The sequence below is a fragment of the Eleginops maclovinus genome, chromosome 21 (assembly GCF_036324505.1).
Source record: "Eleginops maclovinus isolate JMC-PN-2008 ecotype Puerto Natales chromosome 21, JC_Emac_rtc_rv5, whole genome shotgun sequence".
Lineage (NCBI taxonomy): Eukaryota > Metazoa > Chordata > Actinopteri > Perciformes > Eleginopidae > Eleginops > Eleginops maclovinus.
The window spans coordinates 6497186-6525130 of NC_086369.1; the positions used below are offsets into that span (position 1 = coordinate 6497186).

The window sequence follows — 27945 nt, forward strand, 5'->3', positions numbered from 1 at the left end:
CTGCATATCTCACATCTATGCTGCTGATCTACTGCCCAACATGAGCTTTGAACTAACTTAAAAGAACTCACATGTACTTTAATCTACTACCACAATAGGATTGTATTTGGATTAGCCCTCGACACACACATGTTAATTAAAAGACAAGCAGAAGTGCTTCCCCGGGCCTGTCAATCTTTGTTCCCCGCTACCTTTTAATGGTGTGCCAGCCTTGCCACCAGGCCGATTTGTCCTCCACATCAATGAAAGTAATCAAGGTAAGCAATCAGGGCAAGCTTTCACTTATTTTTTATGATGTGTCTGGGTTTGGTGCTGTGTGGCTTTCAGCTGCCCTCATCACTGAGATGCAAATACATGGAGGACAGGAATAGGCATCCCTTTCAAAGTATTATGGAGGATGAATCAAAGCGCTGTTGTCACAAAAAGCTTCCTTAGATGCTATCGATGTGACGAGTGTTTTTTTTTTTTCATGTGCAAGTGAGTGGAGGCTACAACTGGTAGACTATTAAAGGACGAATCAAAATGTAAACATAAAGAGATTTATAAGGAAGCTGTATTTCCATATCAGGTGTTGTAGATGCAATAAATCCTATTTGCTTGCTGTAGCTACAATACCTGTTATTTCTGTCTCCCTCTGTGGGATAACATGTAAACAAATGACAGTATTGGGTAAGCAAACTGAAAATAGACAGCAAACTAACTTGTTAACCTTTTGCCAAACACGTGTTTTGTAATGTAACAGTGACCTTAACCTTTGAACTCAATTTTTGTGCCCAATCAAAAGAGATTTTCTGCAGGCATTTCTGAGCTGTAATGTTCACGTGCCTTCGCATTTCAACACCAAATTCAAATCTATTCATCCTCGATTCCAAGGCCTAATCACATTGTCCACACACCTCCTGCAAATCAAAGTTAAGAAACTAATTAAGACAACTTTTCCCTGGCCTGGGAGCGTAATGGAAGGGAAAAGTTTGTTTGGGGTACACAGCTTAAGTGTTATATATCACAAAATGGCAAAACTACATGCAAGAAGAAAAATAAGCCGCCGGGGAGAAGTGCATAGTATAGTACAGTTGAGGAGGCCACAGTGGGCTATAAATATCACTTGACTTGTTCTGAACCTGTGGACCCATGGCTCACTGTTTCAAACTCCGATGCTGCAGTCCACCGAAACCACAAAAACTCTGCTACTACGAAATTCATGCTGTTTATAGCATGAGGTCACGGCGAAATGGACATTTTTTAAAATTCATTTATCAGAATTCGACACATTTTAAATTAGCATTTTGATTTCCGACTGAAATGAACAAATCTAACTGCTTCACGGCACTTCGATAAAAAGCATCTGCTTTTAAATGTACTAGGCAAAAACATGTAGTCGGTGTTTTAGTTGAATTTCGGTTGAATAAGGCATGTACAACATTGCACTAAGGTCCAGCCGTTTTAGAGAATTCATGATCCAAACATTCAGGTGGAAATAAGGGTGTCTGCTTGTTGAAAAAGGTCATGTGTACTTAATGATTATGATTAAATCATTTCAAATTTGAGACAAAACTAGAGAAACATAGAAATATACAGGCTCACGGTGCTTTGAGTGTAGTTTTCAAATGCAAGTAAGAAGAGACATATATTTTTCTGGATGATAAATCATTTTGACATTGTTGTGCAGCAAGGAGGAACAAGTGACTCACAAAAGATGTCAATGAATAAACAGACTCGATGGAAACGACAAACTGCTGTATTATTATTGTATCATATTGTGTCTGCTGTGTAAAGTACAACCTTGTGATTAGTGTGCTCACAAAAACAACAATGGGCTTTGTTGGATCGTGTTTATAAGGTTAACACGTTCTTCAACTTTTAGAAAGAGCTGCTCTTCGCCAACAGAAAAGAGAAGGCCTTTCCAAAGTGGCTGCGATCCATCTGTCTTGCAGCCGCTCCCCATTGGCTGTGGTATGAAAAAGGAGCTGGCAGTTTGTTAAAACGCCTTAAAACTGGCCAAAATTTGGAGGGTGTTTTGACTGTATAATGAAGAAGCATTCACTGTAGTTTTGGTGTAAAGTCGACAATAAAAGTTTCTAGCTTTATGTGCTACGAGCGAAATTTGATTTGCTCTATTGAAGTATTCAATCCCATCTATTGACACTGGTTATTAAAACTTCTACTGCCAAGCTGTTGTTAATCCAACTCATGTTTAAATAAAAATAAACGTATGTATTCCCAAATCGTTTGGTTGGTGTTCTTTTATGCAAATAATAAATATAGCAAAGTGAAAAGATTACATTGAGACGGTTCACTGGCTTTTGGCTTTTGGCTTCTTTTTTTTATGGACTGTTCTGGGACGGAGGTGAAATAGATTTGAGGTCTGATATGGAAAATGTTGTACCCCTGGCCATCATATCAAATGGACTGCCTGCATAAGTGCAGCTTAGATAAATGCTTAACAGGACTGATATTCGCTGCCAAACATGTGCAGTAAATGTAAAATAAATCAAACGTGTTCTAGCCTTAAAAACCATTTTTGCCTTGAAGAAAACAGACAATACGTTATTTGTGAGCGATGATTTATGTCTTTACTACCCTCATTCTTTGGTGATTGTGACAAGCACTTTCACGTCATTCATATATTTTTCGTAATGCTTAGGGAAGCATAATTGCCTGTGTTTTTTTACTCCTGTTTTTCACATGCACTCAAGCTCTCTACAGCAAACAGCTTTCGATGATGTTTGACACATTATTATGATTAAAAACCTGTTCAGTGAAGAGTACTCATTGCTCCAAGCACTCAGAGGTGACCGCCCGATGACAGTGACATCAATAATCTCTTCTCAGGCGCTATTCACATACAATACGCAAATGAAGATGACCGACAAGGACAGTGAACAATCCAAATATTGAAGATGTGGATCAGGAGAATGATAACCACCTCATTATTGCCCATAAATTGCACAATAACAAGAACTGGAGACTGAAATGACTTAACCATTTATGACTCTAACACTCCGATTCTAAGGGTTTGGTACCTTGGCATCTCACATCTATCTCTTTCCCATCACTTCCTGTCAAATGTCTACTCAAACAAAGCTTCACTTTGTAACTGGAGTGGATAAGTTCTCTTCAGCGATGGGATGGGGGCTCTCAAAGTTTCCAAGAGTGGGATATGAAGTTAAAGGGCAGGCCTCCTCAGTGTTGGGAATAAATACTGTCGTCACCAGTGGGAAATGCTCCATTTGTTTAATGTGCCATTTCAAAAGTGGAACCCTTGTAATCGTAGACATGGCAACCTCACCGTGCATACCACCCCCTCTGGAATTTGATCAGAGCTAAAAACTGTTTACCAATGTTTGGAGTTTGACATTTATTGAAAGTGGCCTTTAGTAAAAGTCATATCTAAAGCGTGAAGAGGTTTCCTGATGAGCTTGTGAAGCTGCTCTGTCTCTTGGGCCAATAAGACAGAAATTGGTGTTTTAATAAGCAATATATCAGTCGGTCACATCAGCAGAGGAACAGGTGGCCTCAGAGGGCTTCAGCCAAAACACTCTATATATACTCCCAAACACTCCATATTTACTTAGACATGGGGAAATCAAACGTGATGCTAATTCAGAATAAAATAAAATAGATTTATGCCTTGAATTCCCAAGACTGAAGTCCATATCTGAGCTACTATTGGGTTGCCACTAAAACCACTTTTCATCAGGTCAAAATGTGAGTTTGTCTAATAGTAAGTCAAGAAACGGACAATGTCCAAATGCTTTCATAAGATCTGGTATATATACATTTCTATACAAATGGGACCTACCGATATGGACATACCCGAAAACTAAACAGCTATGAACCCTCCCATAAGGGAATGTTTCCCATCACTTCCATTCCACCAGGGCATTGGGCCAGCCAGCTAGCATGGCAATTGTCACAACACATCATGCATCATGCTGTCAAATGGAATGGGTAATATGGAGCTGAACCTAAATATTCTCCCCATTACATTTGGAGGACACACCGAGCAGAGTAGTCACCCTGGACATTTGAGCTCTATGTTTCCTGTTTTTGGTATTATGGGTTACTGTGTTCCATCTATTCTTCACATGACATTTGGGAATCTCGCTGTCAAGAACAAGTCATCTTTGATATCGTCTGCTGCTTGTGGGAAACCAATGTGTTGTTCCTGTTGCCGTGTCACTGCCTTAAGTACCCCAGACAGCACAAGAGTGGACAAGACATCCCTGCTGTATGTGCCACGGTCTGCTGAAAAGACCCTGAGGCCAACAGATTTAAGAGTCAGCAAAAGTTTGGCCAACAAGGAGATCTCATGAGTCATAGTGGTTCATGACTCCGAAGCAAACCAGAACTGCATGAACCACCAACATCGAAAAAGGGTAAAACAACGCTCTCATTGTTTAAAATGGGACTTTGAAAGTGAGTTCACAAGGATTGTTCTTCATAAAAGTGAAATAAAAGCCTGTTCTTATTGGAAGAGCTATGTTTTTGTGTTTAGGAAAAGAACAACGACCGTCAAACTTCTAAGACTCCTGAATATAGATAGTCATTGGCCTCAAAGTCAAGCATACACAACCATTGCTACTTTTGAATGACTAAAGAAGTCCTTAAACCTTTCCTTCACTCAACTTCAAACTTGTTTTTTTTAATCACAAACGACTGAAAATGTCTCATATTTTAAAAACCCCAGCGCAACTCAAGAGTTTCTTTGGTATAGAGATAGTTCAACCACATAGGACCAACACAACTGATTTAGGAAAATATATCAGGGACATAAATACTAAGTAATGAACACACCATACTGTGTTACACCTTAGTAAATGTGATGCAACGTGTCTGTAATGTGCATATATAATACGTTTCTAATTTGTCTTTGACGCATACAGTATATAATTCGGGTCTATCAGCAACCGTGTCTGCACTTCAACGTTGAAACTACATTTAAATGCAGGCACAGGTCTGCACGATGAAGATTGACATCAAATGTGTTCACTTCTATAAGTTAGTCGATACAGAGGTCAAATGAAAAGCCTCTGCTCCACGTTTCATTATAAATATTTAGTGCAAGTGCTGTAAAGCCCGTTTTTCTTTCCATGTGACACACGTTGTCTTCTTCTAGTTAACTAAAGTAAATGCTTTCCTCTACATTTAAAAACTGCCTGTGTTTTATCTGCATTTGCCAAGTGCAATCAATGCATCAAATGTAAATGTGAAGGCTTGTAAGCACACAGCCTTAAACGATGATCTTTAATTGATTGGATGCCATGTAAAGTAGAACTGATCATCTACAGGAATGTAAAATGGATGTTAATGACGCCCAGAAGCATTTATCCAATCTGCATTACAGTCAAAGCTAATTAAAATGAAAGTCCATATAGCTAGCAGTCAACAGCGGCTGATGCATGTCCACACAATTCCATATCGGTGTGTGTTGATGCCAGCCTCCTTAAATAACTACTGCGCTGCATCAGACTGTGCTATCTTTCTTCACTGCTAGATGTGTGAAAAATACTGAACATCCATTCATCTTTTCCACAGTTTATACATAAAGCACAACAGCTACAGTTGATTTAAAGAATGTCACTTTGGTTCTTTCATTTTAAAGACCTTTATATTTGCTTGCTGTAGGGCTTTGTGTGCTTTAATTGGATTTTCTTTCAGAAAGAAAATGTTACAACAACAATAAAACAGCAGAATGACAGACATACATTCAATTCCAACACATAACTTCATTTTTCATCAGACTAATTGTCTAGAATTTAAAATCTCAGACGATTATATGAAAGTATTCAAGGTAAGCGTTCAAATGTATTGTTTTGGAAAACCAAAGTTTTGCAGTTAATCATGACATATTGTGTTTAAATGCATTAAATATTCAATCATTTCGAACTTTAGAACACTGTATTTTCTAGTTAAGGGTTGATATTTGAATCACTGCATCAAACACTGAGATTGTACCTATGCAATGTCTTTTCGCTTCAGTTTGGTAACTTTAAAAATGATCTATCTAAGAACATCTAAACTAACAACACAATATTGTTAAACTGCCTGAATTGTGTCCACACCGAATTATCTAGGATGTTAATTTGGTTCATAGAAGTGGTCCTGATATGAGGATTATCAGGAGCATTTTTTACTTAGCATATAAAACTCCCGCCAAAAGCGAAGGGCGTCACTTTTCAAAAGTGTTATTGCGCTCCACCCTTTTTTGTGTACTCACTAATTCTCCTTGTTATTTGCTCGCAACACCTACATATACATAGCCAGGATCTACACACTGAAAAAACTGAAACATGAATTGAATGTATTAAGTCAACAGGTTGCACTTAACTGCATTAAGTTAGTTGGAAGCAATAATCTTACGTTCACATAGGTTCAACCTAATATTATTGCTTTCAACTAACCTAGTACAGTTATGTGCAAACTGTTGACATAAAACATTTAATGAAAGTCAACATTTCAGTTTTTTCGGTGCAGTGTCACAGACGATTTATGTAGGAACCATTATACACTGTATATGTGTGGCCAGGGGACAATTATTGAGGAAGCCAATGATCTCCTACTCTTTTTAAGAGTGTTGAACACGCCTGTGACATGTTTTGAGAACGATGTTTGCAAACCGAACCCCTCCATGGGGTTATGGGAAAACATTTGAAAACATTTCCAAATTGCACATCTTGACACTAAAACCAGCCTTTATTACATTTGTTTGTGCACACTATTTTTCAGAACATTTATAAGTTTGACATAATAAGGACAAAATTGACCAACATGTCCGCTGCGCAAACGCCTATGACTCCCGCAAATATTACAGAAACTGTGTTAATTTGTGAATCTTCAAACCCCGAGATTTGAATGATTTATATAACATGTAGAAATTAGCAAATGACCACAGACTAAATCCAAGGTTGCTAATGCACACACCACCATAAGAAGTCAAGGACTGAAGCCATGTAATGTGACCTTCTTCACCTAGTCATCACTTGACCTACACTTTCAGAAAAGAAACATGTGAACCCTTTCCCAGCTTTCTATTTCTCTCTTATTCTGTGTGAAGGACCAACTTACCATAACCAACAAACATGTCCAACACCCACACTGGCATTGAAGTATATAGAACCAATCCTGAGCCCCTGTGAGTCAAGCCTTCCTTTAATTCTTTGGGGAAGGAACTAAAAAGCCTACCTGGATTATACAATGTGATCGAAGAGGATGTGTTGGTGAGACAGAAAGAAAACACGAGGATAATACCATGTCTTTTATACTACCGGCAGCGCTGCTATGATCCAAAGGGATTATAAACAACTCAAACAAGCAGTACTACTTCAAACAATAAAATACCTTATTAAACCCCAACATGAGAGGGCCTTCGGGAAGGAAGACTTTTGATGTGTACACAATCCCTCCAGTGTTGAATATATTTAGTTTTGAACCACGAAAAAAAACGAGCAAATCATTCTCCTGACGCCATTCTTCATTGTGAAGGATATCAAAAGCCAAATTCAATAAGAACTTTAGATCATAGCCCAATCCATCTCTGAATCATCTTTGCATAGCCTAAGCCCCCTGGCATAATTTAACACTGTCAGACTATGAACTCATCGCCACCATAGAAAATGAATGGGCTCTGTTCCAAGACCAGGCTATCTTCACAGAAATCCTTCAAACTTCTCAGGAGCCACTACATTTAACTGGATTCAGACTGTTTCAAATCTACTGGAAGGACATAAATGGACTGAAGTGGAATTAAATGTCTAAATGGACGGGAAATAAGTTGTCTCACACCTTTAGTATACATTCTATGGGCTCAGCTTAAGGCTAATGTCCTTTTGGTGGTAAGGAAGTTTTACAAGGGTAAGAAAACCAGTCCCTTTAACCGTTTTTTTTGTATGTAAAAAATACTTGTATAGTGTAGAAATAAAGCAACATAAGAAGCATGAAAACATGCCAAATGAAAGACCAATAAAATAATCTTGAAGCCAGTAAGAAAGAACAAAATAACAAGACAACATTTTCAGCACTACCAAAGATCCACCTATCCCTGTTGTCCCTGAAATTGGATGAAAAGCTTTGGGGTAAGAGAATGAAAAGAAACAGAATTGATCCACTCACCAGCTTTTTTCAATACAGTTGCTTTGATTCTGAATTTCATAAATCAACCTTGGGGCTCTGACGGTCTGATCCAGACTGGATCAAAATTCCAAAATTAGTCATGTGGAGTAGGCATTGGGGTTTGTTCATTGAAGCATGCAAAATCTAAATCGAGCAGTAATGATGTCGCCTGTACCTCAGATGAAGAGAGGCACCAGTCACTCATTGTATTCTGATTATGAACTATTGGTTTGAAACGTAGTTCACAAATCCATACCACCTTAGCTTGAATTGTGAGCCCCTCATAAGGTCAACCTTTGAATGTGCCGATACTTTAAATCACAACCAGATATCTTATCGACTGTATGAAAAGCATGTGAATGCATAGAGAATGCATTGTGACAGGTTGAGATAAGATCAGTAGGACCATCGCTAGTGGAGGTTAGGCATGCATTGTGATTGGACATCTTCCTGCTAGAAGCGAATGTTACTTGAACAGAAGCTAGCAGGTCTGGCGAGGCTTAACGTAACCTGGGATGTGGAATGTCAGCTGAGCCTGATCAGGATAGTAGAGAGCTTATCCACACCAGTTGTAAATGCAGGACTTGGGGATTTGGTGTGTATGTTATTATCCAGATAAAGATCATATGTCAATATCAGGTGTTAAAGGCGCCTGAGACATAATAATGCAATGGAGGAGGGATTTTATATATATATATATATATATATATATATATATATACAGTATATACCTGGCAATCTGCCAAGGGGAAAATCTGTTTTCCTGTACCACATGATTGATAATTGAGGCACATAATTAGGCAGGAACAAAATATTGGAATTAAAAAATACACTACAGTGAATTGAACACAATGAATCCAACTTGCAAATCAAAGATAGAAATCATATTCACCCAGAGCCACTCTGAGGCTATTGAACACAGGAAAAACAAAGTACGCATTATCTCCGTTGTCCTGCTGCCAAGCGTAATTTTTTAGACAATGAAGCGGTGACAGCATCTTGGGCTGCTACCAACGTGGTCTGCCAATGATAAAATACACCTCCATGGGCAAAAGGTACAGAGGCACCATAGTGAATCACCGACATTAGTCCGATGACTGGCTCATACAGTACCTTAATAGCCTCGTGTTACTATGCACGGATTCTCGCTCCAAAGAGCAATGAGCCACATCATATTGCTATTCAACTCACCAAGCATAAGCTGGAAGCAAATACGAAAAGTAAAAAAAACTAAAACATTTGACTACATTATTAAAGGCTCTCAAGCGTTGACCTGCCTCGCGATACATCTTTCGAGCTGCCACCGGATTTAGCTAACGATGCCCTGTGTGATATACAGTTTAAATACGTAAACAGAACAGGAGATGGAAATGAGCACGCTGGATTTACTTACACGCCTCAAAGTGAAGATTGTGCGTCTTTTTCATGCTTTCAGAGCCAATGCCGAGTAAGGAAGTAGTAGTAAAAAAGGCTTTTCTAACAGCTTTTTCCAGTACATGTAGGTCATTTCTATTCCCGGTGGAAACATAGGCTTTTTTAGGATTAGGCGCTATGATTCATTATGAGAGGTGGCCAATGCATGCCTGGTTCTAACACATATTATATTGGTACATTTCTAGAGGAGGGCGTGGGGGGTTGGGTTTTGTGAAGAGTGTGTTTGCTTGTGTGTGTGTGTGTGTGTGTGTGTGTGTGTGTGTGTGTGTGTGTGTGTGTGTGTGTGTGTGTGAGCATGGTAGGAGAGAAAGCTTCAGGTTACTTAAGCAGAGCTGCAATTTGTATACATGCACATAACACACACACACACACACACACACACACACACACACACACACACACACACACACACACACACACACACACACACACACACACACACACACACACACACACACACACACACACCACACACACACACACACACACACGTTAAAGCAGATTACTGAGAGCGATCGAGTTAAGGTGAGCGAGCACATATATTTCTACTCCTCTACCATTTCTAGAGAAGCAGTCTTAGGTCAGAATCAACCGTAAGTGCATTATTGTAAACCAACAAAGTGCATGCAAATTACTCCAAAGAAGGTTTACCATTAATATAAATCATGCAAACAACCACTTTGTAATAGCAATTAATGATTGTCAGTCGAAGATAGGCTAGTGTGGTGTCTGTTGTACCTTCAAAGCCCTGTCGATTGGCTGCAGTAACTCGCATCTAAATCATACAATCACACCGTGTTACAATATGTTTAGCCATTTTAATTACATGACAGCACGGGATGGACCTCCACTTTGGTGAAGACTGACACATTTTTGCTATTAAAGGGACCGCCCCGATGTTTTGTATGGACATTCATGGTTTTCCAACAAGAACATACTGAAACAGGGCCGCACCTACTGGAAAAATAATAATCTCTTTCCAGGCACTGACACAGACGGAAGTCAATCACCTTTGGACCCTGTGCACCAGCTTGGCGGCTGTGCGTACTGCATCTTACATCTTGGATGAGAAAGGAAATGGACAGAGCTGCAACACGGCAGAGAGGTTTTACATCATCTTTAACAGTTAGTATATGTATACAACTACATTTCCAGCTTTCTTTTATGAAAAAAAAGAAATTATGCACGTGAAAAAAGCCTTTTTTTAAGGTTTGTTTCATAAATATGCATGAGTGAAAAGAAAGGCTGACTGACTTGAAAAAAGTATAATGATGTCTTGGTTTCCCTGTCAGAAGAGTGGGAATACATTGAACAGCTCAACATATCGTTATTGGCAGCTACATTGTATTTTAAAAACATAATTTGACCAGAAGTTTAACATTTTTGCTTCTATAGTTTCAGAAGTTTGATAAAATATGAAGTCATATTTCACAAAGTCTTTAAAGGTGGACATTTTCACGAGTTATTCTTCACTCATTGTTATTTTAACACATGCTAGCTAATAGTTAATGTGTACAACTGACTCGTGACTGAGGTTGAAGTTGACTGGGGTGTTTATTGGTTGGAGCGATAGTAAAGTAGAGCTCAGACTCTCACCAATTTCGAAGTGCACTTGTATGTCATATAATATACAGTATATGACGATCCTATGTTGTTCTTATCCGCAATCCTTCCCCGCATGAGACATAATACCTCTGGTTGGGAACCATTGGTAGAAGGTTTCTTTAATGGTACTCTCCGACATAAGGTTACATGCAACAACTCCCCAAAACCCCAGATAAGGTTATACAGGAAATAGAAATTGGGTTTCACCTTCACAAATCTACCTCTTTTAATCCAATTATTCTTCCTCCGTTAACATGAAAAAAGAAACCAGGTTTCTTACCAATGCTTCCAAAATTAGACTAAGGCTGAAAGTGGGGAATAATCAGATTACTATGAGGCATAAATGTTTGTTAAATTCAAAGGAGATCGGAAAGACTTTAAACCTGGGGTCTCATAAGCCATAGAGGGTAACACAGTACAAATCTTTCCCAAAACACAATGAGTCATTCTGTAATGGTATACGTGGTAAAAGAGAACAAGAGGAAACTCAATATCTCCAAAAATGTACTTTAAAGGTTTTTTAATACAGATTTCGGAGCATGGGGATTTCCCTGATCCCGCAGCCATTACTCCACTATAACCTTACATTGTAAATACTTGTTTGCTGCTGTATCAATTCTCAGAATATCAAATTAAGGACCATTAAGAAAACATTTTTAATGCCTCAATCTCATGTCTAATGGTGTATCAGGCTGTACGGAAAACCCATTTCAGATGCACCGAGATCAAACTGCTTTCATTTCATACTGATATTATGTGGAATGTAATTAGTCAGTGCATCAAGAAACAGAAGCGCTATATTATATCTTTAGGGAGAAGAAGTCAAGTAGCCTCATCGCAAACAGACGTCTGACCAGCTTTACGTCTCATGTCAATTAACTGAATGCAATATTCACTAAAGGTAACTGGTCTTCTCACCTCTTCTTTAAACCACGTCTAGGAGGAACAACTGTCAGACATTTAACCGACTGCTTTGTCAAACATGAACTGCTGTTGAGCCCTGCACGATTACATTATTCATTGAAATAACGCTTGATACGACAATTACGCCGAACACTGTAGTCTCCGTCTCAATTTTGTAGAGAAAAAAAGAGATATCGAGAATCTTCAGGGAAACTTGTGTGCATTCATCGTACATCTATACTCTCAGCACAGGTGGCGGACCTCCCTTGAATTATTCAAGATCAGACCTGTTGGGGATGTGAAAAATCCAATACCTCAGCACTTCAGGACATTTGCGGAACGCCGTACTCATGATAAAAGAGGCACATAAAAGAGGATTCAGACAAAAACAAAACATAAAAATCTATCTCACAACTCCCGTTCTCCCACAATAGAGCTTAATATTTAATTAAGTTACAGTATTACCCGGCTCCAGGAAAGAGGATTCAGTACGTCCAAATGTCACAATGATGTACCTTTGTTTCTATCAAGCCATAAACGGACCACCATCAATTTTAAGAACTGAAGCCAAGAGGGGAGACAAGGGGGAGAGTGAATAAATCCTGAGCTCTAAATAACAACTTTAGTTTGCCAAAAAAAGACAAACTACTTCTGTGATAAGTGCAAACACATGAGAAGTAAATCAATGTACAAGGCCATCATCCGAGTTATTTCTCTCTTGCCGACTCAGACAGGTCTTCTTGACATGGTGTAGAAAATTCTGGGATTCTTCTCAGGCACTCAGAACAACATTTTATTTTGACAGATTTGTCAAATTTACAGTGTGTGAGCTACCCATTGCAGAAAGAGTGGCTTCTGAGTTAACGAGTGGAAGCAGCTGCACACATGCAATCTAAAGAGTCTGGTTTTTTTTTATTAGCCCTGTCTCAGGATTGTGTGAAAGTGTACAAATTGTGAGTGATTGACATCTCGTATTCTTCAGGAAGTATCGCTATAGGTGTTATGAAGGGTACTCTTGCACCATTATCATCCTTCCTATTGGCTTGTCTCGAGTTTAAACACGACTTCATGACATCTCGTAGGCAGAATATAAACAGCGTTTTATGCAACCTGCACCAATGTGACATCATTTTTTTTTCTGTCTGTAGTTTTGTCATATTTAATAAAACAAATTGGGATAAAAGGACAGAGATTAAACCACTACCTGATTTGCTAGAACAAGATTTACCAACTGTAAATGATAGTGTGACCTTTTCTGGTGTCTTAGCAACTGCTCAGTCAATAGTCTGGCACATAACCCTCGGCAAAACAGCCACTTGTCATTTTCGATTACAAAATATAAAGGCTTAATTAGTGAGATTTGAGGTGCTGCCTCTTTCAGGCTAGCTGTTAAGCTAAGCTAACTCTGCTAGCTATAGCTTCATAGACAGCCAGGAGAGTGGTAGGGGTTCTTATGTGACTCCGCATTGGGGAATGAATGTGTATTTCTAAAATGTTTAATTATTTATCTTTTACTGTTAATAGTGTGTTCTGGAATACTGACCGGATATTCCATACGGGTAAATAAAACAACCGAACATGCTGTAATCTATTAAGAAACGCCATTATCTACTATCTCCTTTTGGTTTAGGTCAGGTTAATGGTAACAAATATGGTTGCCTACACACTAAAGTGTGTGGTGTCAACTTGGTGAACTAATAAATGTGTGAAAAAATATTTAAAGGGACTGAAAAAGAGCTGCCATTTTTATACCCAGTGTATTCCTTTGCAATTGCTAATTGGATGGATAAGGGTATCACAGTTCCTGCTGGTTATTGGTAATTATTAATTTACACGTTATTGCATGTTTTGGATCAGACCTAGTTCACACACACCCGTTTTGACCTTTCCCTGACCTCATTACTCGAAAAAACGGCCCTGATGTTGACTCCAGTCTTGGCCTTATATGTGAGAGAGAAGGAGTAAACAATATTCTTCCTGTACTCTTCCCTACCCCGCTGATAACTACCCTATAGGCTGGTTTACACTGCTGTTTTCATCCCCTTTGATTCCTTGGCTCAGATAAAGGCTTTCCCACCATCCCAGAGGCCCCCAGGATGTCTCATGAGCTCCCCCCTCTGTGAGCTCGTGTCCCTGGGTACTGTGTGTATGATGTCCCACCCCTGTCAGCTTGAATCACCCTCCTCCCCCGTGCTGCTCTCACCACTCCCGATGTGTTTGCGGCACCAGCAAATGTGAGTAGATGCTATTGAGACTGACCTTTTGCGAGAGCGCCCTATGCTCTATGATTCTAACCCATTTGACAGTGAGCTCCTAATAGAATGCTAATGAAGTAGCGTGTATAGCAACTGCTGCGCTGTCTCCATTGTAATTATCTGTGGGATTATCCCTGATGCCCGTGATGCAAATTGTTTGATTATTAAACCAAATTACTGTCATGCGCAACACGGGGCTCATGCTGCCAGGTCAGAAATGACTAATGATGCGTGCTCGCAAAAATGCATAATGGTTGTTGCAGTAAATACCATCAAACGGTATAACTTGTTGCAACAGGAACATGAAAATGTCCTGTGTCCCACGCGTAAGGAGACGAGCAATTTCCTTTCTTCGGTCTCAGTTGAAGATCTGACAGCAAGCTAAGAGATTCTTCCACCAGGGGATGTTTTCCATTTGAGGCTCCTTTTTTTATTTGTATTGGAGGGAGTCCTTCTGTGAGTGTGAGCCTGAATGCAGCCAGAATTATAAAGTGAAATAAATAAGCCCATCCATTACTCTGATGGTTAGCCGGACTGCCAAATTTGGAAGCATCTTTATAAATAAAGTGAGATTTAGTACAAGGTCTCTGTGTGTCTGTTTGCTTGCACCTCCCAAGATGTGAGGCAGCACAAGATGATCTATAAAAACAAACACAAGATCTGAACATGTGTCGGAAAATAACACGCCTGCGAACAATGCTTATTCAGAAGAAGCAAATTGGTACATGTCAACACTTGCAAATATTTAGTCGCATGAACACCCAGTAGAAAATGCTAATCAAATCATGTTTACAAGTAAGTGTTTGCTAAGTGGATGAGTTGCTGCGGCGCTTTTTTGCTTGTTTCAATATGTGCGTCACCAATTTGCCACCGTGCAGTTTGTCCCTTAATGTATGTTTCCTGCCGGCCTGATGTGACTGCGGCCTTTTCCAGGCCAGCACACTTACCCGAGGCACAGCGCCAAGGCATAATAGGACATTTGGTTGTGAAATTCCAAATCTGACAAAAGCATTAAAGCCAAGCAGAGTGCAGATGCAAAGGGAGCAGCCAGGGCCAAAGTGATGACTTCTCATTTCGTACCAACTATATCATATTTCCCCTTTGCTTGCAGCCAAATAATTGAACAAAGTGTGCAGCGACTGTGCCATGGTTGGGACACAGAGTCTATTGTTTTGCATTTTAGATACACACACACACACAAATGTGACAAAAACCATTAGTGTTAATGCCACTCTGGTGTTTTTGCCTATGACCTGTTGGAAAGCTGACTATGTAGCTTTGGCTAAATGTGTGTTTTTATGCAAGTACAAAAATGACATTAAGGTCACTCTGTTGACATGGCGGGACCTTCCATGTCGCTTACACTGACTCACGAGGTTGGGGTGACTTTTTACAGCAGCCGCCACCCTTGTGATACCAAAGGAACACGCACTATGTGACAACCGTGATCTTAGGGAACAAATAATGTGACAGCTTCTCAAGCTCCCAGGCAGACAGCCCTGCCCGCGGGGAGTAAATGAATCTGATTTTTCAGAATTCTGAAAGGGTTAGCTCGAGCTCGGGCATGAGGTCGGATGAAAACATGTAGCGATGTCTGGCTTTTTCACATGTTGTACACTGTTACCACACACAAACATAAATGAGAAATGTGCTCACTTTTAGAAAAGGGTGGGTGAATGTGTGTATTCACTGGGGATAAGCATATCTCTACACATCTATGAATTAATAATCAGCATGTTCACGTCCCTAGGGATTTACTTACAAGAAAAGCAATCAAACATGAGCATATGTAATAGAAAATAACAAAATCCCCTCTGAATCAGACAACAGACATTCACAACGAACTATTGAGTCACATAGTGTGGATATCTGGGGACACACATCAGACAAGACCGGGTTTGAAGACACTTCGGACAAGTAATGACCTTTAGCTGAACTCCAGCAATGTCACAAATAAGCTCATTCAGATTTAGATGCTTTCCTGCAGCATCCCTCTGGCGAAAAAAACAAAAAAACCGAGGGGGAGAACAATAGGACAGTCAAATGTATCCTAATTCCAGATGGAGACGCTAATCCAGTTCAGAGGCAGCGAGGAAATGGGCTTGTGAGAGCAAGCCCTGCAAATACATGCAGATGAGAATGATTATCCTGCAGATGAGCGGAAAGATGAAAACTAATTTAATAATAAGACCAGAAAATTCTCCAAGATAACAGGGATCTGGAGACCAATCCAAGACCCATCTGGCCTGCACAGCACATACACTGGAGCCATTTTCCAGGCGGGAGCTGTCCACTCATACGGTGGTGCTGAAAGCTTTGTGAACACCAAACGCAGGCATATATTTCAACATATACAAATGAATATGTTGGGAATATTATTAATATTAATCACTACATAGCATTTTGAGATTTGTATCCCTGTATTTGACTTCATTATAGCAATTTAGATCTGCTTTATAATTTAAAAATACTACATGTCATCGGTAAACTTACCATACCATATAGCTTTTTTTAGCTATAGTAACTATTTAAGTATGTATAGTTGAGTTTCCTCATGTTAAGTTACATGTGCCTGCATTTTTACTATACGACCCACCTAACTAAGGGAAATATTGTACATTTTACTCCATGTAAATACAATGTATCTCCAGTGGTGAAACGTAACTAAGTATGTTTTTTCAAGTTATTATATTTGATGCACCTGTGTCTCTACTGTCCTTGATTATTTCCATTTTAAACTTCTACTCCACTTACATCTTACAGGTAAATAATGTACTTTTAACTCTATTACATCTATGTTGCAGCTTTAGAGACTTTAAAAAATAATGACAGGCTTATAAATAACAACAACTACTCAGTACAAAAAGCAATTCATATAACAGTCAAATGGTGCTCACATGCTTACAGTTTGGGAATGAAAATAGCAGTGTTACTGAACTTCAGAAAGGCATGATTAGTCACTTTGTTGTTACACCCTCTCTTAAACTATGCCATTTGTAAAGTTGGGAAGTTTTAAACCTATATATCTGCCAAAACATGCATTACTTTGATCTATGTGCTTGTACCTTGGCAGAACACCTACAGTACAAAGACACATTTGATATACCTTTTTCCTGGAGACTGATTACGATGCAAATTACCTTGTCACGTCATGCACAGGCCTTTTGACTGAAACGGCGCGTTTGTTCGAGCACACAGTTCAGCCCGGCAGGAATAAAATACCTTCCTACGCTGTGTTATGTCTTGTCATTTGTTTTACACTTTATATAGGGCACTGGGATTATGTATAACTCAGTGCTGTGCCCCAGTTTCTGCAGGTCATTATGGTAAGAGGTTATTGATATGTGTATTAGTGTACAGGCGCACTAAACCTGCTCCCAGATGTGCACAAATACTGTGAATCATATTTTCTAACCAGAGATTGAATGTGTTCTTTTTAATGTGCATGTAACAACACATTGTAAAGCAGTGATAACACTGACCCATTAACAGTCACAGTAGCTTACCTTGCCAACATAGAGCGGTTCATTTCCTGTGTACTCCTCCAAAACGAAGAACTGGTTCCATACCCAGCTGCGTTTGTGCCTGTGCAGGGCCTCCCAGGGGTCTGGATCAGAGTGTGGGGACTTCTCCAGATCCCCAGAGCTGGGATTCAGCCCCCAGCAGCCCCTCTCCCGCGAGGGAAACAGGATTGCCAGGAGAGCCAGGGCTCTGCATATGCCTGAGCAACACCACCCCATCATCTGGACCCCCTCCAAAAAGCACCGACGCCAGGAAAAAAAGAGCAAGGAAGGAAAAAAAAGGAAAAGAAAACAGATAGTACGGCTGAAATGTCAAAACCCTCAGGGTTTTATCCACACAGTCCTGACCCTGTGTTTCACCAAAGAGCAAGAGCAGTCAGACCATGAAAAGAGCACATGGGTTGAAAAAGAGTCAAGCTCTGCATTTTGCTGTCTTGCTCTTCTTTTTTCCTGATTGGAGACTAAAAGTGGGGTAATTCCCTCCACTTAGGAGCCAGGGAGTTGACATTAAAGCCGGGTAACAGGGTCAGTGGCGACCGGGCAGGCTTCAACACAGGCTGTATAATTGGCACCTATCAGAACAGAGAGAGAGGGAAGGGGGGGAAAAAGGAGAGACAAAGACACAGAGGAGAGAAGAGAGAAAGTACCGTCAGCAAAATTGCCTCTGTGACCGCAGTCACTTTAGGCAGCAAGTAATGTGCTTGCTGATGCAATGATAATGACGTTTTTTCACCAATTCTGGAGGAATTGATGAAAAATGAATAGACAATAAATCTTGTACATACAATCAACACAATATCCTTCACACACGCCTGGCAAAGATAAATGGGGGGAGGTCAAAATGTTAATAAAGGGAAGATGGAGGGGAAAATGACCTGCAGGGAGATTTCACACAGAATGAAACAACAGCGGCTGCGTGGAATAACAATCATACGCCATTCAGCTGCCTCCCAATTATCTGGGCTTTACCTCACCAAGGTCATTATAGTGTCACATTTTCTTTGTATAAGATCGTGGCATAATGGTGGCGGGGCTCGCCACTCAACACTAACAAGCCACATGATCTGTGTGGCGAGCTCTCATCACCGGGATTAAAAATAAATCTGAGCTGTCAGCAGCACGATGGCCCGAGTGCTCCTGACCTCTACTCCCAGCAGTCTGTTTGCTGGCCTGAGCACATGCGCGGGGGATCTGTCTCCCAGCCGTCGTCATGCCGTGGCAGATCCCCCAAGATGCCAGAACAAAAAGACTTGTCAAGAGTAAAGAAAAGCATCAGCTCCTAACAGATAATGCTCTTCATGTCACAACCCATCCTGGCAGGCCCGAGTAGTTCTGCAATTACATTAAACTTCATAATATCGCTGGTGTTATCTGCCTAATTTCATAAGTAACAATTTCCCTCAGTAAATATTATGAACATTAAAACACACCCAACATTTTTTGCATTATCTTGGGCTGAAACTGACAGAAATGGCATTTAAACTTCAGGAGGTCTTCTGAAAGCAGGCGGTTAAACAACTCCGCCGCACATATATTTATTTCTTCCCTGACCTCTCTTTCTCTCTCCTCTACACAGGAGTATTGGCAGGGCCCTGGATGAGAAAGGTAATTGCTTTGGCATAAAATGACCTCTTTCTTCCCACACAGATTCTTGAGTTCTCATTTTACTTCCTCTCTGTTCCTCCTGGCTAAATAAAAAACAGCAACCGACTCTTCCTGTGGAAGTCATTTGTTTTATTTTGACGTGGCAAAGTCATTTTTGGGTGTTAATTATGCCCGTAGAAAGAAATATTAACAGTGTGATTGTCACCTGTGCAGGCAGCCTTGGAAGCATCAGGATTCATCAGTTACTTTTGAATTCTTTAAACGTTATTTTCTTCCTCTTTCTAGTCAAGGTACACAAACACCTACAAGGCAAGACTTTATCCAAGAAGCGAAACATCCGTAGCAACGTTCACCCTGAACTGCTTGGACCGGAATACACGCTATAGGCTGCAACACATGAACGTGCACATACAGAGCAACTGCCTATGCATGACAATTTAAGGTGGAAAGTAGAGCAGATCTGGCTGCGGGGCAACAGGGGTAGTGAAGGCAGGTTGCAGCGGTGGTATTGTGGGGGGAGGGGGTGGAGGGGAATGGGTGCAGGGTCAGTTTAAGCCAGGTGGCCAGGTTAATGCTTTCATTACGCTGAACAAACCCCGAACACTGGAGGAGATGGGAGGCAGATACAGACAGGAGATAACGCTAATGCTCTTTAGGGTGCAGCAGATATTGGCTTGTTATTAAATGAGCTTTGGCTGATTTACTGTGAAGTGAATTTGTCTAGATTATTAAGCAATTCATGCTGCAGGGAAAATCAATTTTTTTCAATTCATTTCTATTGTTAATCATTTTAAAGATTAAAAGCGCCTAACGCCAAATCTAGCTTGAAATTGGTTGTTATGCTCGCAAACAAATAGATGGATGTGTGTTTCATGAGTATTTTCTTCTTCCTCCTGTTAGTGTCAGGTGATTGACAGCAAGCGGAGTGTAATGCACTGCAGCTCTGATATGAAAACACTCGGCTCGGGCACAATGAAGTGACAATGAGACAGAAAAAAAAAGACTTGGGCAGAAAAAACAAATGCAGGCGCCGTGTCGTCTGTGATGGATTATCTCACTGGGTGGAAGTTGTTGTTTTGTTATACTGTACAGGAGTGAAAGCCACTTCCTGATGTCTTCAAGTATCATGAGTGAGAGAGGAGCTAAAAACCAACTGGAGAAGGACTGGGAAAAATGGGGAAAACTGAGGAATTGCTTTATTATCAGATATCAATCCATTTTAAAGCCTTCTGATGAATAGCTGGTAATAGTTCTGCTTTTAGCGATGGCAATGCGATGGTGCCAAATGCTCTAAGGGCTGGTGCCTTTTTTTCATCATTACAAATATTGAATATCAGCATAAAATATCATCTACTGACCAAATCTACTGGCCTTTTAAAAATAATGGTCAAAGTCCATGCTTGAGTCCCAGACTCTTTGTTGGGTCGAAAGTGTCAAAGCGATGAAGGGAAATTAAGTGAAAATGTGAGATAAAGCCGTGAATGTAAAGCTTCCCAGTCATCCCCCGGATCTGTTTCTCTTACACACAGTGTCCTAATCCCATTTGCCAGTTCTCACAACAGGATTACCAGTGCTACAGCGCTCAGTAACCAATCACACTCTTCCTCTGATCCATATTCTTCTCAATCATCGAGTGTCTGCACTCAAGGGTCAGAATACACAACACAAAGGGCTCAGAATGTAAGTAAATTATGGTTTCAGACATTTCATAAAGGCTGTCTGTGATGTCCTTTCGTCAAATAGTAAACCAGCATGTAGGGCTTTTTTGATGTGACATTTGTGATAAAAGAAAAAGGTAGCATGTGAGCAGTTATCAACAGATTTCTCCTGCACCTTCCCTCTTTGTTCGACTCTTTCCAGGAGAAAAAAGGGGGCAGAGGGTCAGTGACAGAGCGACAACAAGCCTGTAGCTGCTGGCTTCAAGGACTCGAAGCTTGAACCCTGTTGAAGGGTGGTCTCCCCAAATTCCTGATTTCTTTTCTGAAATTATTTTGAATTTGTCTGGCATCCTTCACTTGTAGATTTGAGACTAACTAATGCTGTGTATGTTTCATATGTTACATGGAACGACATAATGCAACAAGAGTTCTTTAGAAGGCTTTTTGTTTTTGTTTAATATACATGATGCATTCGCCTTTTTTCATTAATAACTCTAGAAAGGAAAATCTAACGATGAACAATTTGCCTTCAATCACCGAGTGGATAATTTATAAGTAAAAATAGCCTGACCTGAGACACTGAAGGACTCCTTTCTTGAGCCAGGCTTTTTATTTCATATTCCCATTATAAATAAGCAATCTGTTCAAAGAACACTTAATAGTTTTGGGAATCATGATATTAAAAAGTCCTAAAACTGAGACTTTAAGTTCCCCACAGATAAACAGACACAATAACATCCCACACTGTCCTTACTGCAACACAATCATATAAATTATGAATGCTGCTGGTGGGTTGTACAGAAAACTATATCATAAAAACATAGTGCACTCACTTTGAGGACAACAGGCTTACAGGAAACAAAAACACACTTGAGAGCTCATATAAGTTGATGCCTTTTGCTTGTAAATATAAGCTTGTACTGCAATAAAAACGTCATTATTATAAATCACTATAATGCATTTATACATTTATTTATTTGTTTGTCCTTAAACAAGTGGAACATTCTTCTAATTACTTCCTCTTATTCCCACTGCAGTCATTACGTTTCGTGTTGAAACATGTGGCTGTATTAAAAACAGAATTGGACAATATTTTTATAATTTAAAAACCCTAATTTGATTGAATAGAAGTTCATTTTTTCGCCAGCTTGCAGTTTTTTTCCCCCACTCCATATATATAAAATGTTGCAGCGCAGTCGTGCACCCAGCGACTCCTCGCAGTGTAAATCAGCAGGGAGCCCTGTGCTCGGCCCTGCGCGCGGATGTGACCTGACTGCGTTGACCCTGCTGTTAAGTATCAATCATTGCGCATTAGCTGTCAACACCTGCACAATGCAGAAAAAGTTCGCGGGGCGCACCTGTTCCCGAATCGATAGGAGACATTTGTCCGATAAAAACGCAGCTTGCATCATTAACACAGATCGATTAAACATCCCAACAACTTCGGGGTTTGTATGGAATAAAGAAGACAGAGGACGGTGGCAAATAAGGATCATGTTGGGAATCAGGCACACAGACAGTCAAATTCTCAGCGAGCGGCCGCCGCAGGAAACCCGTGTCCATGGAATACTAATTACCGAATAAGCGACGGGACAAAAATGCACTGAATACGTAAGTAGACTAACTGAGATGCATTGAGGGAATATTAAATAAACTCTACACTTGATTAAAAACTATCCCCCGTGCGCTTAAACATCTATTGGAAGAATTACTCACCAGAAGAAGGTAACTTCCGCGCCGCACAGATGGTGTCTGCTGCTAAAAGTTGTTTTGTTCACACCACGCACCAAAGAGACAAAAACAGCTCATGTGAAAATTAAGAGTTTAAAAGTTTTCATGGTGAAATTAGTCCTGGTGGCAGAGCAGGGCTGCTGGAGATCGGCTACTGGATCGCGCGTAAATGCTCACCCTTGGCAGGGATGTGGCAAGTCTGATCCTTCTCTCTCTCCCTCCCTTTCTCCCTCTCCCTCTTCCTCTCCCTCCGTGTATCCTGCGCAGTGCTGCCTCTGTGCAGGGAACCCCAGCTGCAGGCTTTTGGGTATGTATCTATCACGCACTTACATCGGCAACAGGGGACGCGCAGCAGCGAGGAGAGTCAGAGCGCGTATACCAGACAGGAAACGCTCCCATCTGAGCCAAATCCTCCCTGACTGGAGCGGAGGGAGCCTATCGAAATAGTTTGACCAAAATAAGTTGGCGGGGAGGGAGCCAGAGACACACGCAGCGTTTTGGCAGAGAGAATGAGAAGCCCAGTTTCCAAACCTGCCAGGTTTTTGGCAGCAGATGGCATGTGTACAGTTAAATGATTGCCTCGCTGGTGAGAAGAAAATCAATACAAAATTCTTGACACCTTCAACCAATGACAGGAAATGGACGCCTCCCTGCTCCATATTGAGAATTAATTAACTCATCAATACAATAATTGCACGTCATTTTAGGAGCAAATGAAACGGTCCCGTTTTTTTTATTTGCATTGAATAATTCACGCTTCCCAATTGTTCCTTTTTAACTGCACTTCCACACACATGTTTCTGATCTCTATTTCTGTATTTCATCCAATTAGCTGCAAACTGAGCTCCTGCAGTGACAGAAGAATGCAGCATGAGGCTGGGCTCTGTGAACTACTGCACCTTTTTACGCTCACAGACCTTTGAAAGCAAACCAGTATTAGTTAGCATTTTAATTACGGACAGTAAACATTGCACAGGCGTCCCCAATTAATATCATATGCATGCAGCTTCTCTCCCGGCCCCATCAAAGTAAACAGTTTAAACTCCCATTTCTGCATACGTTTATTTGCAATATTTACACCTGTTCTCCCATGAGAAAACACTATAATCACTTTAAACACAGTCCCTGGTCATTAGCTGCCCGTGGATTATCCTCTATGGGATTTTTTTGGGGGCGATTAGCATTTTTTGTGACGGAATACATTACAATTGTAACTTACTAAGAAGGAGTACTGACCCAAACTAATAGAAAGAGCAGCCTCTGTCTGTCATACCTGGAAGAGCAGTTAGCAAAAGTGAAATAGGACACAGGGGACAATGGACAGCTAAAACAAAAGGCTAGTAAAATACAACAGGGTTTATTTAAAGGAATATAACACCAGGGAGATAAACGTGGACTAAATAAGAAGTCAACTTAAAGGGAGATGGAGTACAGAGAGAGAGCGGGGGAGTGATAATAGAGGGAAAGGTGAAAGGGAGGAGAAGAGGGAGGTGAATTGCAGGAGGGGGGTGAGCAGAGGGGGGAGGCTGCAGTTCAGCGGTGAGAGTTATTTAATTGGAGAGTGACATTGGGAGCCCGGCTCGTCAGCTCTTCCCCATCAATCACCGGCGGTCAGGAGATGCCTGAGGTGATGTGGCCCGCGTCCCGCTCCCTCCGGAGCCCGCAGTTGGCCCCGGCATTCAACTGCCATGCCTCCCTTACATGTTCCCCGCCCTTACCTCCCCCACCCCAGCATCAGCGTACTCTGACCTCCGCTCACCTGGCCAACTGTTATCCCCCCCCCCCACCCCCGTGACACACCGCTTGATGGGTCTTTTGTTCACCGACTAACAAGACAAACCATGAAGGGTTACTGCAGCTGCTCAGCACTGACAAATGTGACCTCCAAGGACGACAGTGTTTTTGCATACTTGCCACTGCAACTCAGTATTTACATTTTATATTTACATGCCGTTACGGCTCTGATACAGTCGAATCAGCAAAAGTTATACTGACTATGATAATGTTTCCATAAATGTTTAATGTGATCAAGTTTGCATTTCAGCTACAACTTGGCATGGCTGAAGCTACACATCTGTATTATTTTGTTGCTCACCATATTAACGGTTTTAGTTTCAGTTATTGATTTGATTGACTTTACTTCTATTCCCAGGCATGTAAAGGAAAGCATGAATACACAATGCTTACACAGGTAGAGAGAGATATAGCAGCATTTTGTTAAAAGCAGAAATAAAACACAATACAACCTATGTCTAGAAATGCTGTTATTTATTCAAATCACAATGATTTAAGCTAAATTCATCAGTTTTAACTTGGATTTAGGCTATAGCTATGTCGTAAACTACCCAGTTATTTTAATTAAATTGACTCTTTATCCATTTGGCTAATTTATTTAACAATTATATTCAATCTGTTTTAAATGGTAGGGTAATTGTAGCTAAGAATTGCCGTTTGTCCATTATCGTAAGCTTTCTTTTACGAGGGTTACAAATATTTTTTTACAGTTTATCTTGTACTTTTTGATAGCTATTTCCACCTCAAATTCATCATTTGAATCCAACAATCATAACTGTTCATGCAGTACTTTAGGCCAATTCATTTAACTGTTCATCCATGACTTCAAGATAACTCTTCCAACCAATTATGCATTTTCTTTTAGGTAACAATTTCACCGATCTATTCGGTATGCTCCTTTAAGTGTCCATCCATATTTAGAATATTAATTTAACTACAATTTGATACATTTTAGCTGTTTAAACAACTCTGCTCTCTTGCCAACTCGTTTTCAAACCATTTCAATCACCGCCGCATACAGTAGGTCTCTCTGAGCTACTCTGACACCGTTACATGTACCTGACAACCACAGAGTTAACCCCCTGGGCTAAAAGCACCTTCTGGCTGGATAGCACTGCTTAAACAGACATATAAATATGGATTGACACTCTTAATAGCAAGATAACTAATGCTAATTGCTGATCAATTGCCGACCTTTTAAAAGACAATTGACATTATAATTCCAGTAACTGCTTTTTACTGTCATTGGGAACAGATGATTGTATCATTGACTGTCCAATTTCAGCTGTAAACAAGGTATTGATTTCCCCAGTGGACTTTTAAAGAAAGCATGTTGCTGTGCTCACAGCTAAAGAGCTGTCATAACATATGTTTTTTTAACAGCATTGCCAACACAACCACTAAATGGACAGTGAGGCACAGAAATAAAGAGAGCAGTGTTTAACACACACACGACTGCTGTCTTATTATGTAGATAAGAAAATCCAAATTACATTTGTACTATCATTTTTTTTTCAAGTTTATGAAAATACAATTCACTATCTAGCATCGGTCTTCGTGTTCTTTGGTGCCGGCGGAGCAATGATTCAAAGCAACTGACCTTTTTCACACAGTGATCTTGACAGTGGGAACCTGATTTATCATCAAACTGAATTACATTTAGTGGTTGTTGTGATTCATCTCTGACTCCTTCTCTCCCCCATAATTGCAAAAGAGACATTTGCACACAAGCTAAAATGCCCCCTTAATTTTACTTTATTTTATTCTAATCCCTTTCAATGATTGATTTTTCTTTCTGTCGAGCTCAGACACTTTCAGGGGCAGTTATTTTCCTCGCAGCAGCTCAGTCAGTGTGGGTTCTTTGCATTTCACACAGTATGTGAACATGCATTACATTTCACAGTGTTCATAAGGCTGCAGAGAGCCGAGGATCAGAGGCGCTGTGATGTTCAAGGGACAAGGCCGGGTAGTTGATGTCTCCCTGACTCCGCTACCACGAGCAACACACAAAAGACAAACTTATTTGCATGTGCTGCATCAAAAACATTCCTGCTTCTCCCCTTTCAAAAACGCAGGGATTTGGACTAAGCATACGGCAAGTATTGCGATTGCATTTTCATCTCATGCTTTGTAAGAGGGTCAGAAGATCAAGTGAACTAATGGATGACCTAATCACGGGGGATTGGATGTATCGATCCTGATGGTCCTATGCTCATTGTCTGTCAGGCCACTGAGGCTGGAGGCGGATACAATCCCTCACTGGCTGAAACCACCATATTCAAGAAACCCTCATTGAGATTACACTAATTTAGCCCATACTTCTCCTGCTCCCCCGGGGGTTAAATAGATTACGGGGGAGGAATGGCAATCTTGCTGAGTTGCAGCTTAGAACTCGTCTTCCAGAGGTTTAGACTTGGAATAATTTAATGTAACAGGTTTTTTATCATCCCTACTCCCTTTTTAGGTATTTTATATTTTCCCTATATTTCCTCAGAAAGAGATGGGGCAGCACACTGTACATCTGCGTGCCCCCCCCCCCCCATATAAATTGTCTTAATCCTCATTGATATACAGTGTGTTGAAAGTGTTGTCATGCTTGCAGATGCAATTTTGAGCGCAAGCAAAAATTATGACTTGGAGGTTGGTGACACTGACTGCCAACTCTGCAGAGACAGTCATTCTTCAAGGACAATCTTCTGCATCTGTGCAAATAATCAATGTAACTGAAAGTTTATCATGAACTCGTGGCATTTTTCATATCCCGACAGGCAATAAACGCTTCAGGAACATCCCACCCAGAAGTAAAAAAAAAGGGGCATTGCTTCTTTCTCAAGAAGATCGAGACAAACAAATCTAGGGAAATAGTCGAGATAGATAACGGACAAGTACAGAGGTCAATCTCAGCAATTTCCCTCCAGGCGCGTCACAGCAGGTTCTGAAAGAAAAACGTCTCACTGCAGACAGACATGTTCATTCACCTAACTCTGTGTCGACTGAGACGGCATCATGATCCGAATCCTAATGACACAGCAACTTGCTAGCATTCAGTGGTCTGGTCGTGTCACAGAGCCGTGGCAGCTCAGGCTTGTGCTCTCAATTCACACTACAATCTGCACCTACCAAATCTCTGCCAAAGGGAAATAAAGCTGTCAAAAAGAGATCCTCCCTGTCAACACAACCATATATATTATCTTGTCAGCATGTACGAGTTCTGAAACCTTGGATTTGAATCAGACATGGCATTCTTTTTAACATTAACCCAAAAAAAGGAGAAATATTCAAAGCTCCACTAATTAAAAAGCACATTTTCAAAAATGATAAATGACT

At 40.5% G+C, this 27945-nt stretch overlaps 1 protein-coding gene across 2 annotated transcripts in view; it reads right to left on the reverse strand.

Annotated features, from left to right (window-relative positions):
• Positions 1-22900, reverse strand: part of cdh7a (cadherin 7a) — an 80908-nt gene extending 58008 nt beyond the window's left edge. The window contains exon 1 of one of the 2 annotated variants that reach the window (XM_063912686.1): positions 22810-22900. Coding sequence is in view for 1 of the 2 variants with exons in the window: in XM_063912685.1 (XP_063768755.1) it covers positions 17816-18052 (237 nt within the window). In the remaining variant the exon portion in view is untranslated. Of the gene's footprint in view, positions 1-17815; positions 18053-22809 lie in introns of those variants that run through there. The other variant, XM_063912685.1, reaches the window with a different exon arrangement.
• Positions 22901-27945: the final 5045 nt, after the last annotated feature.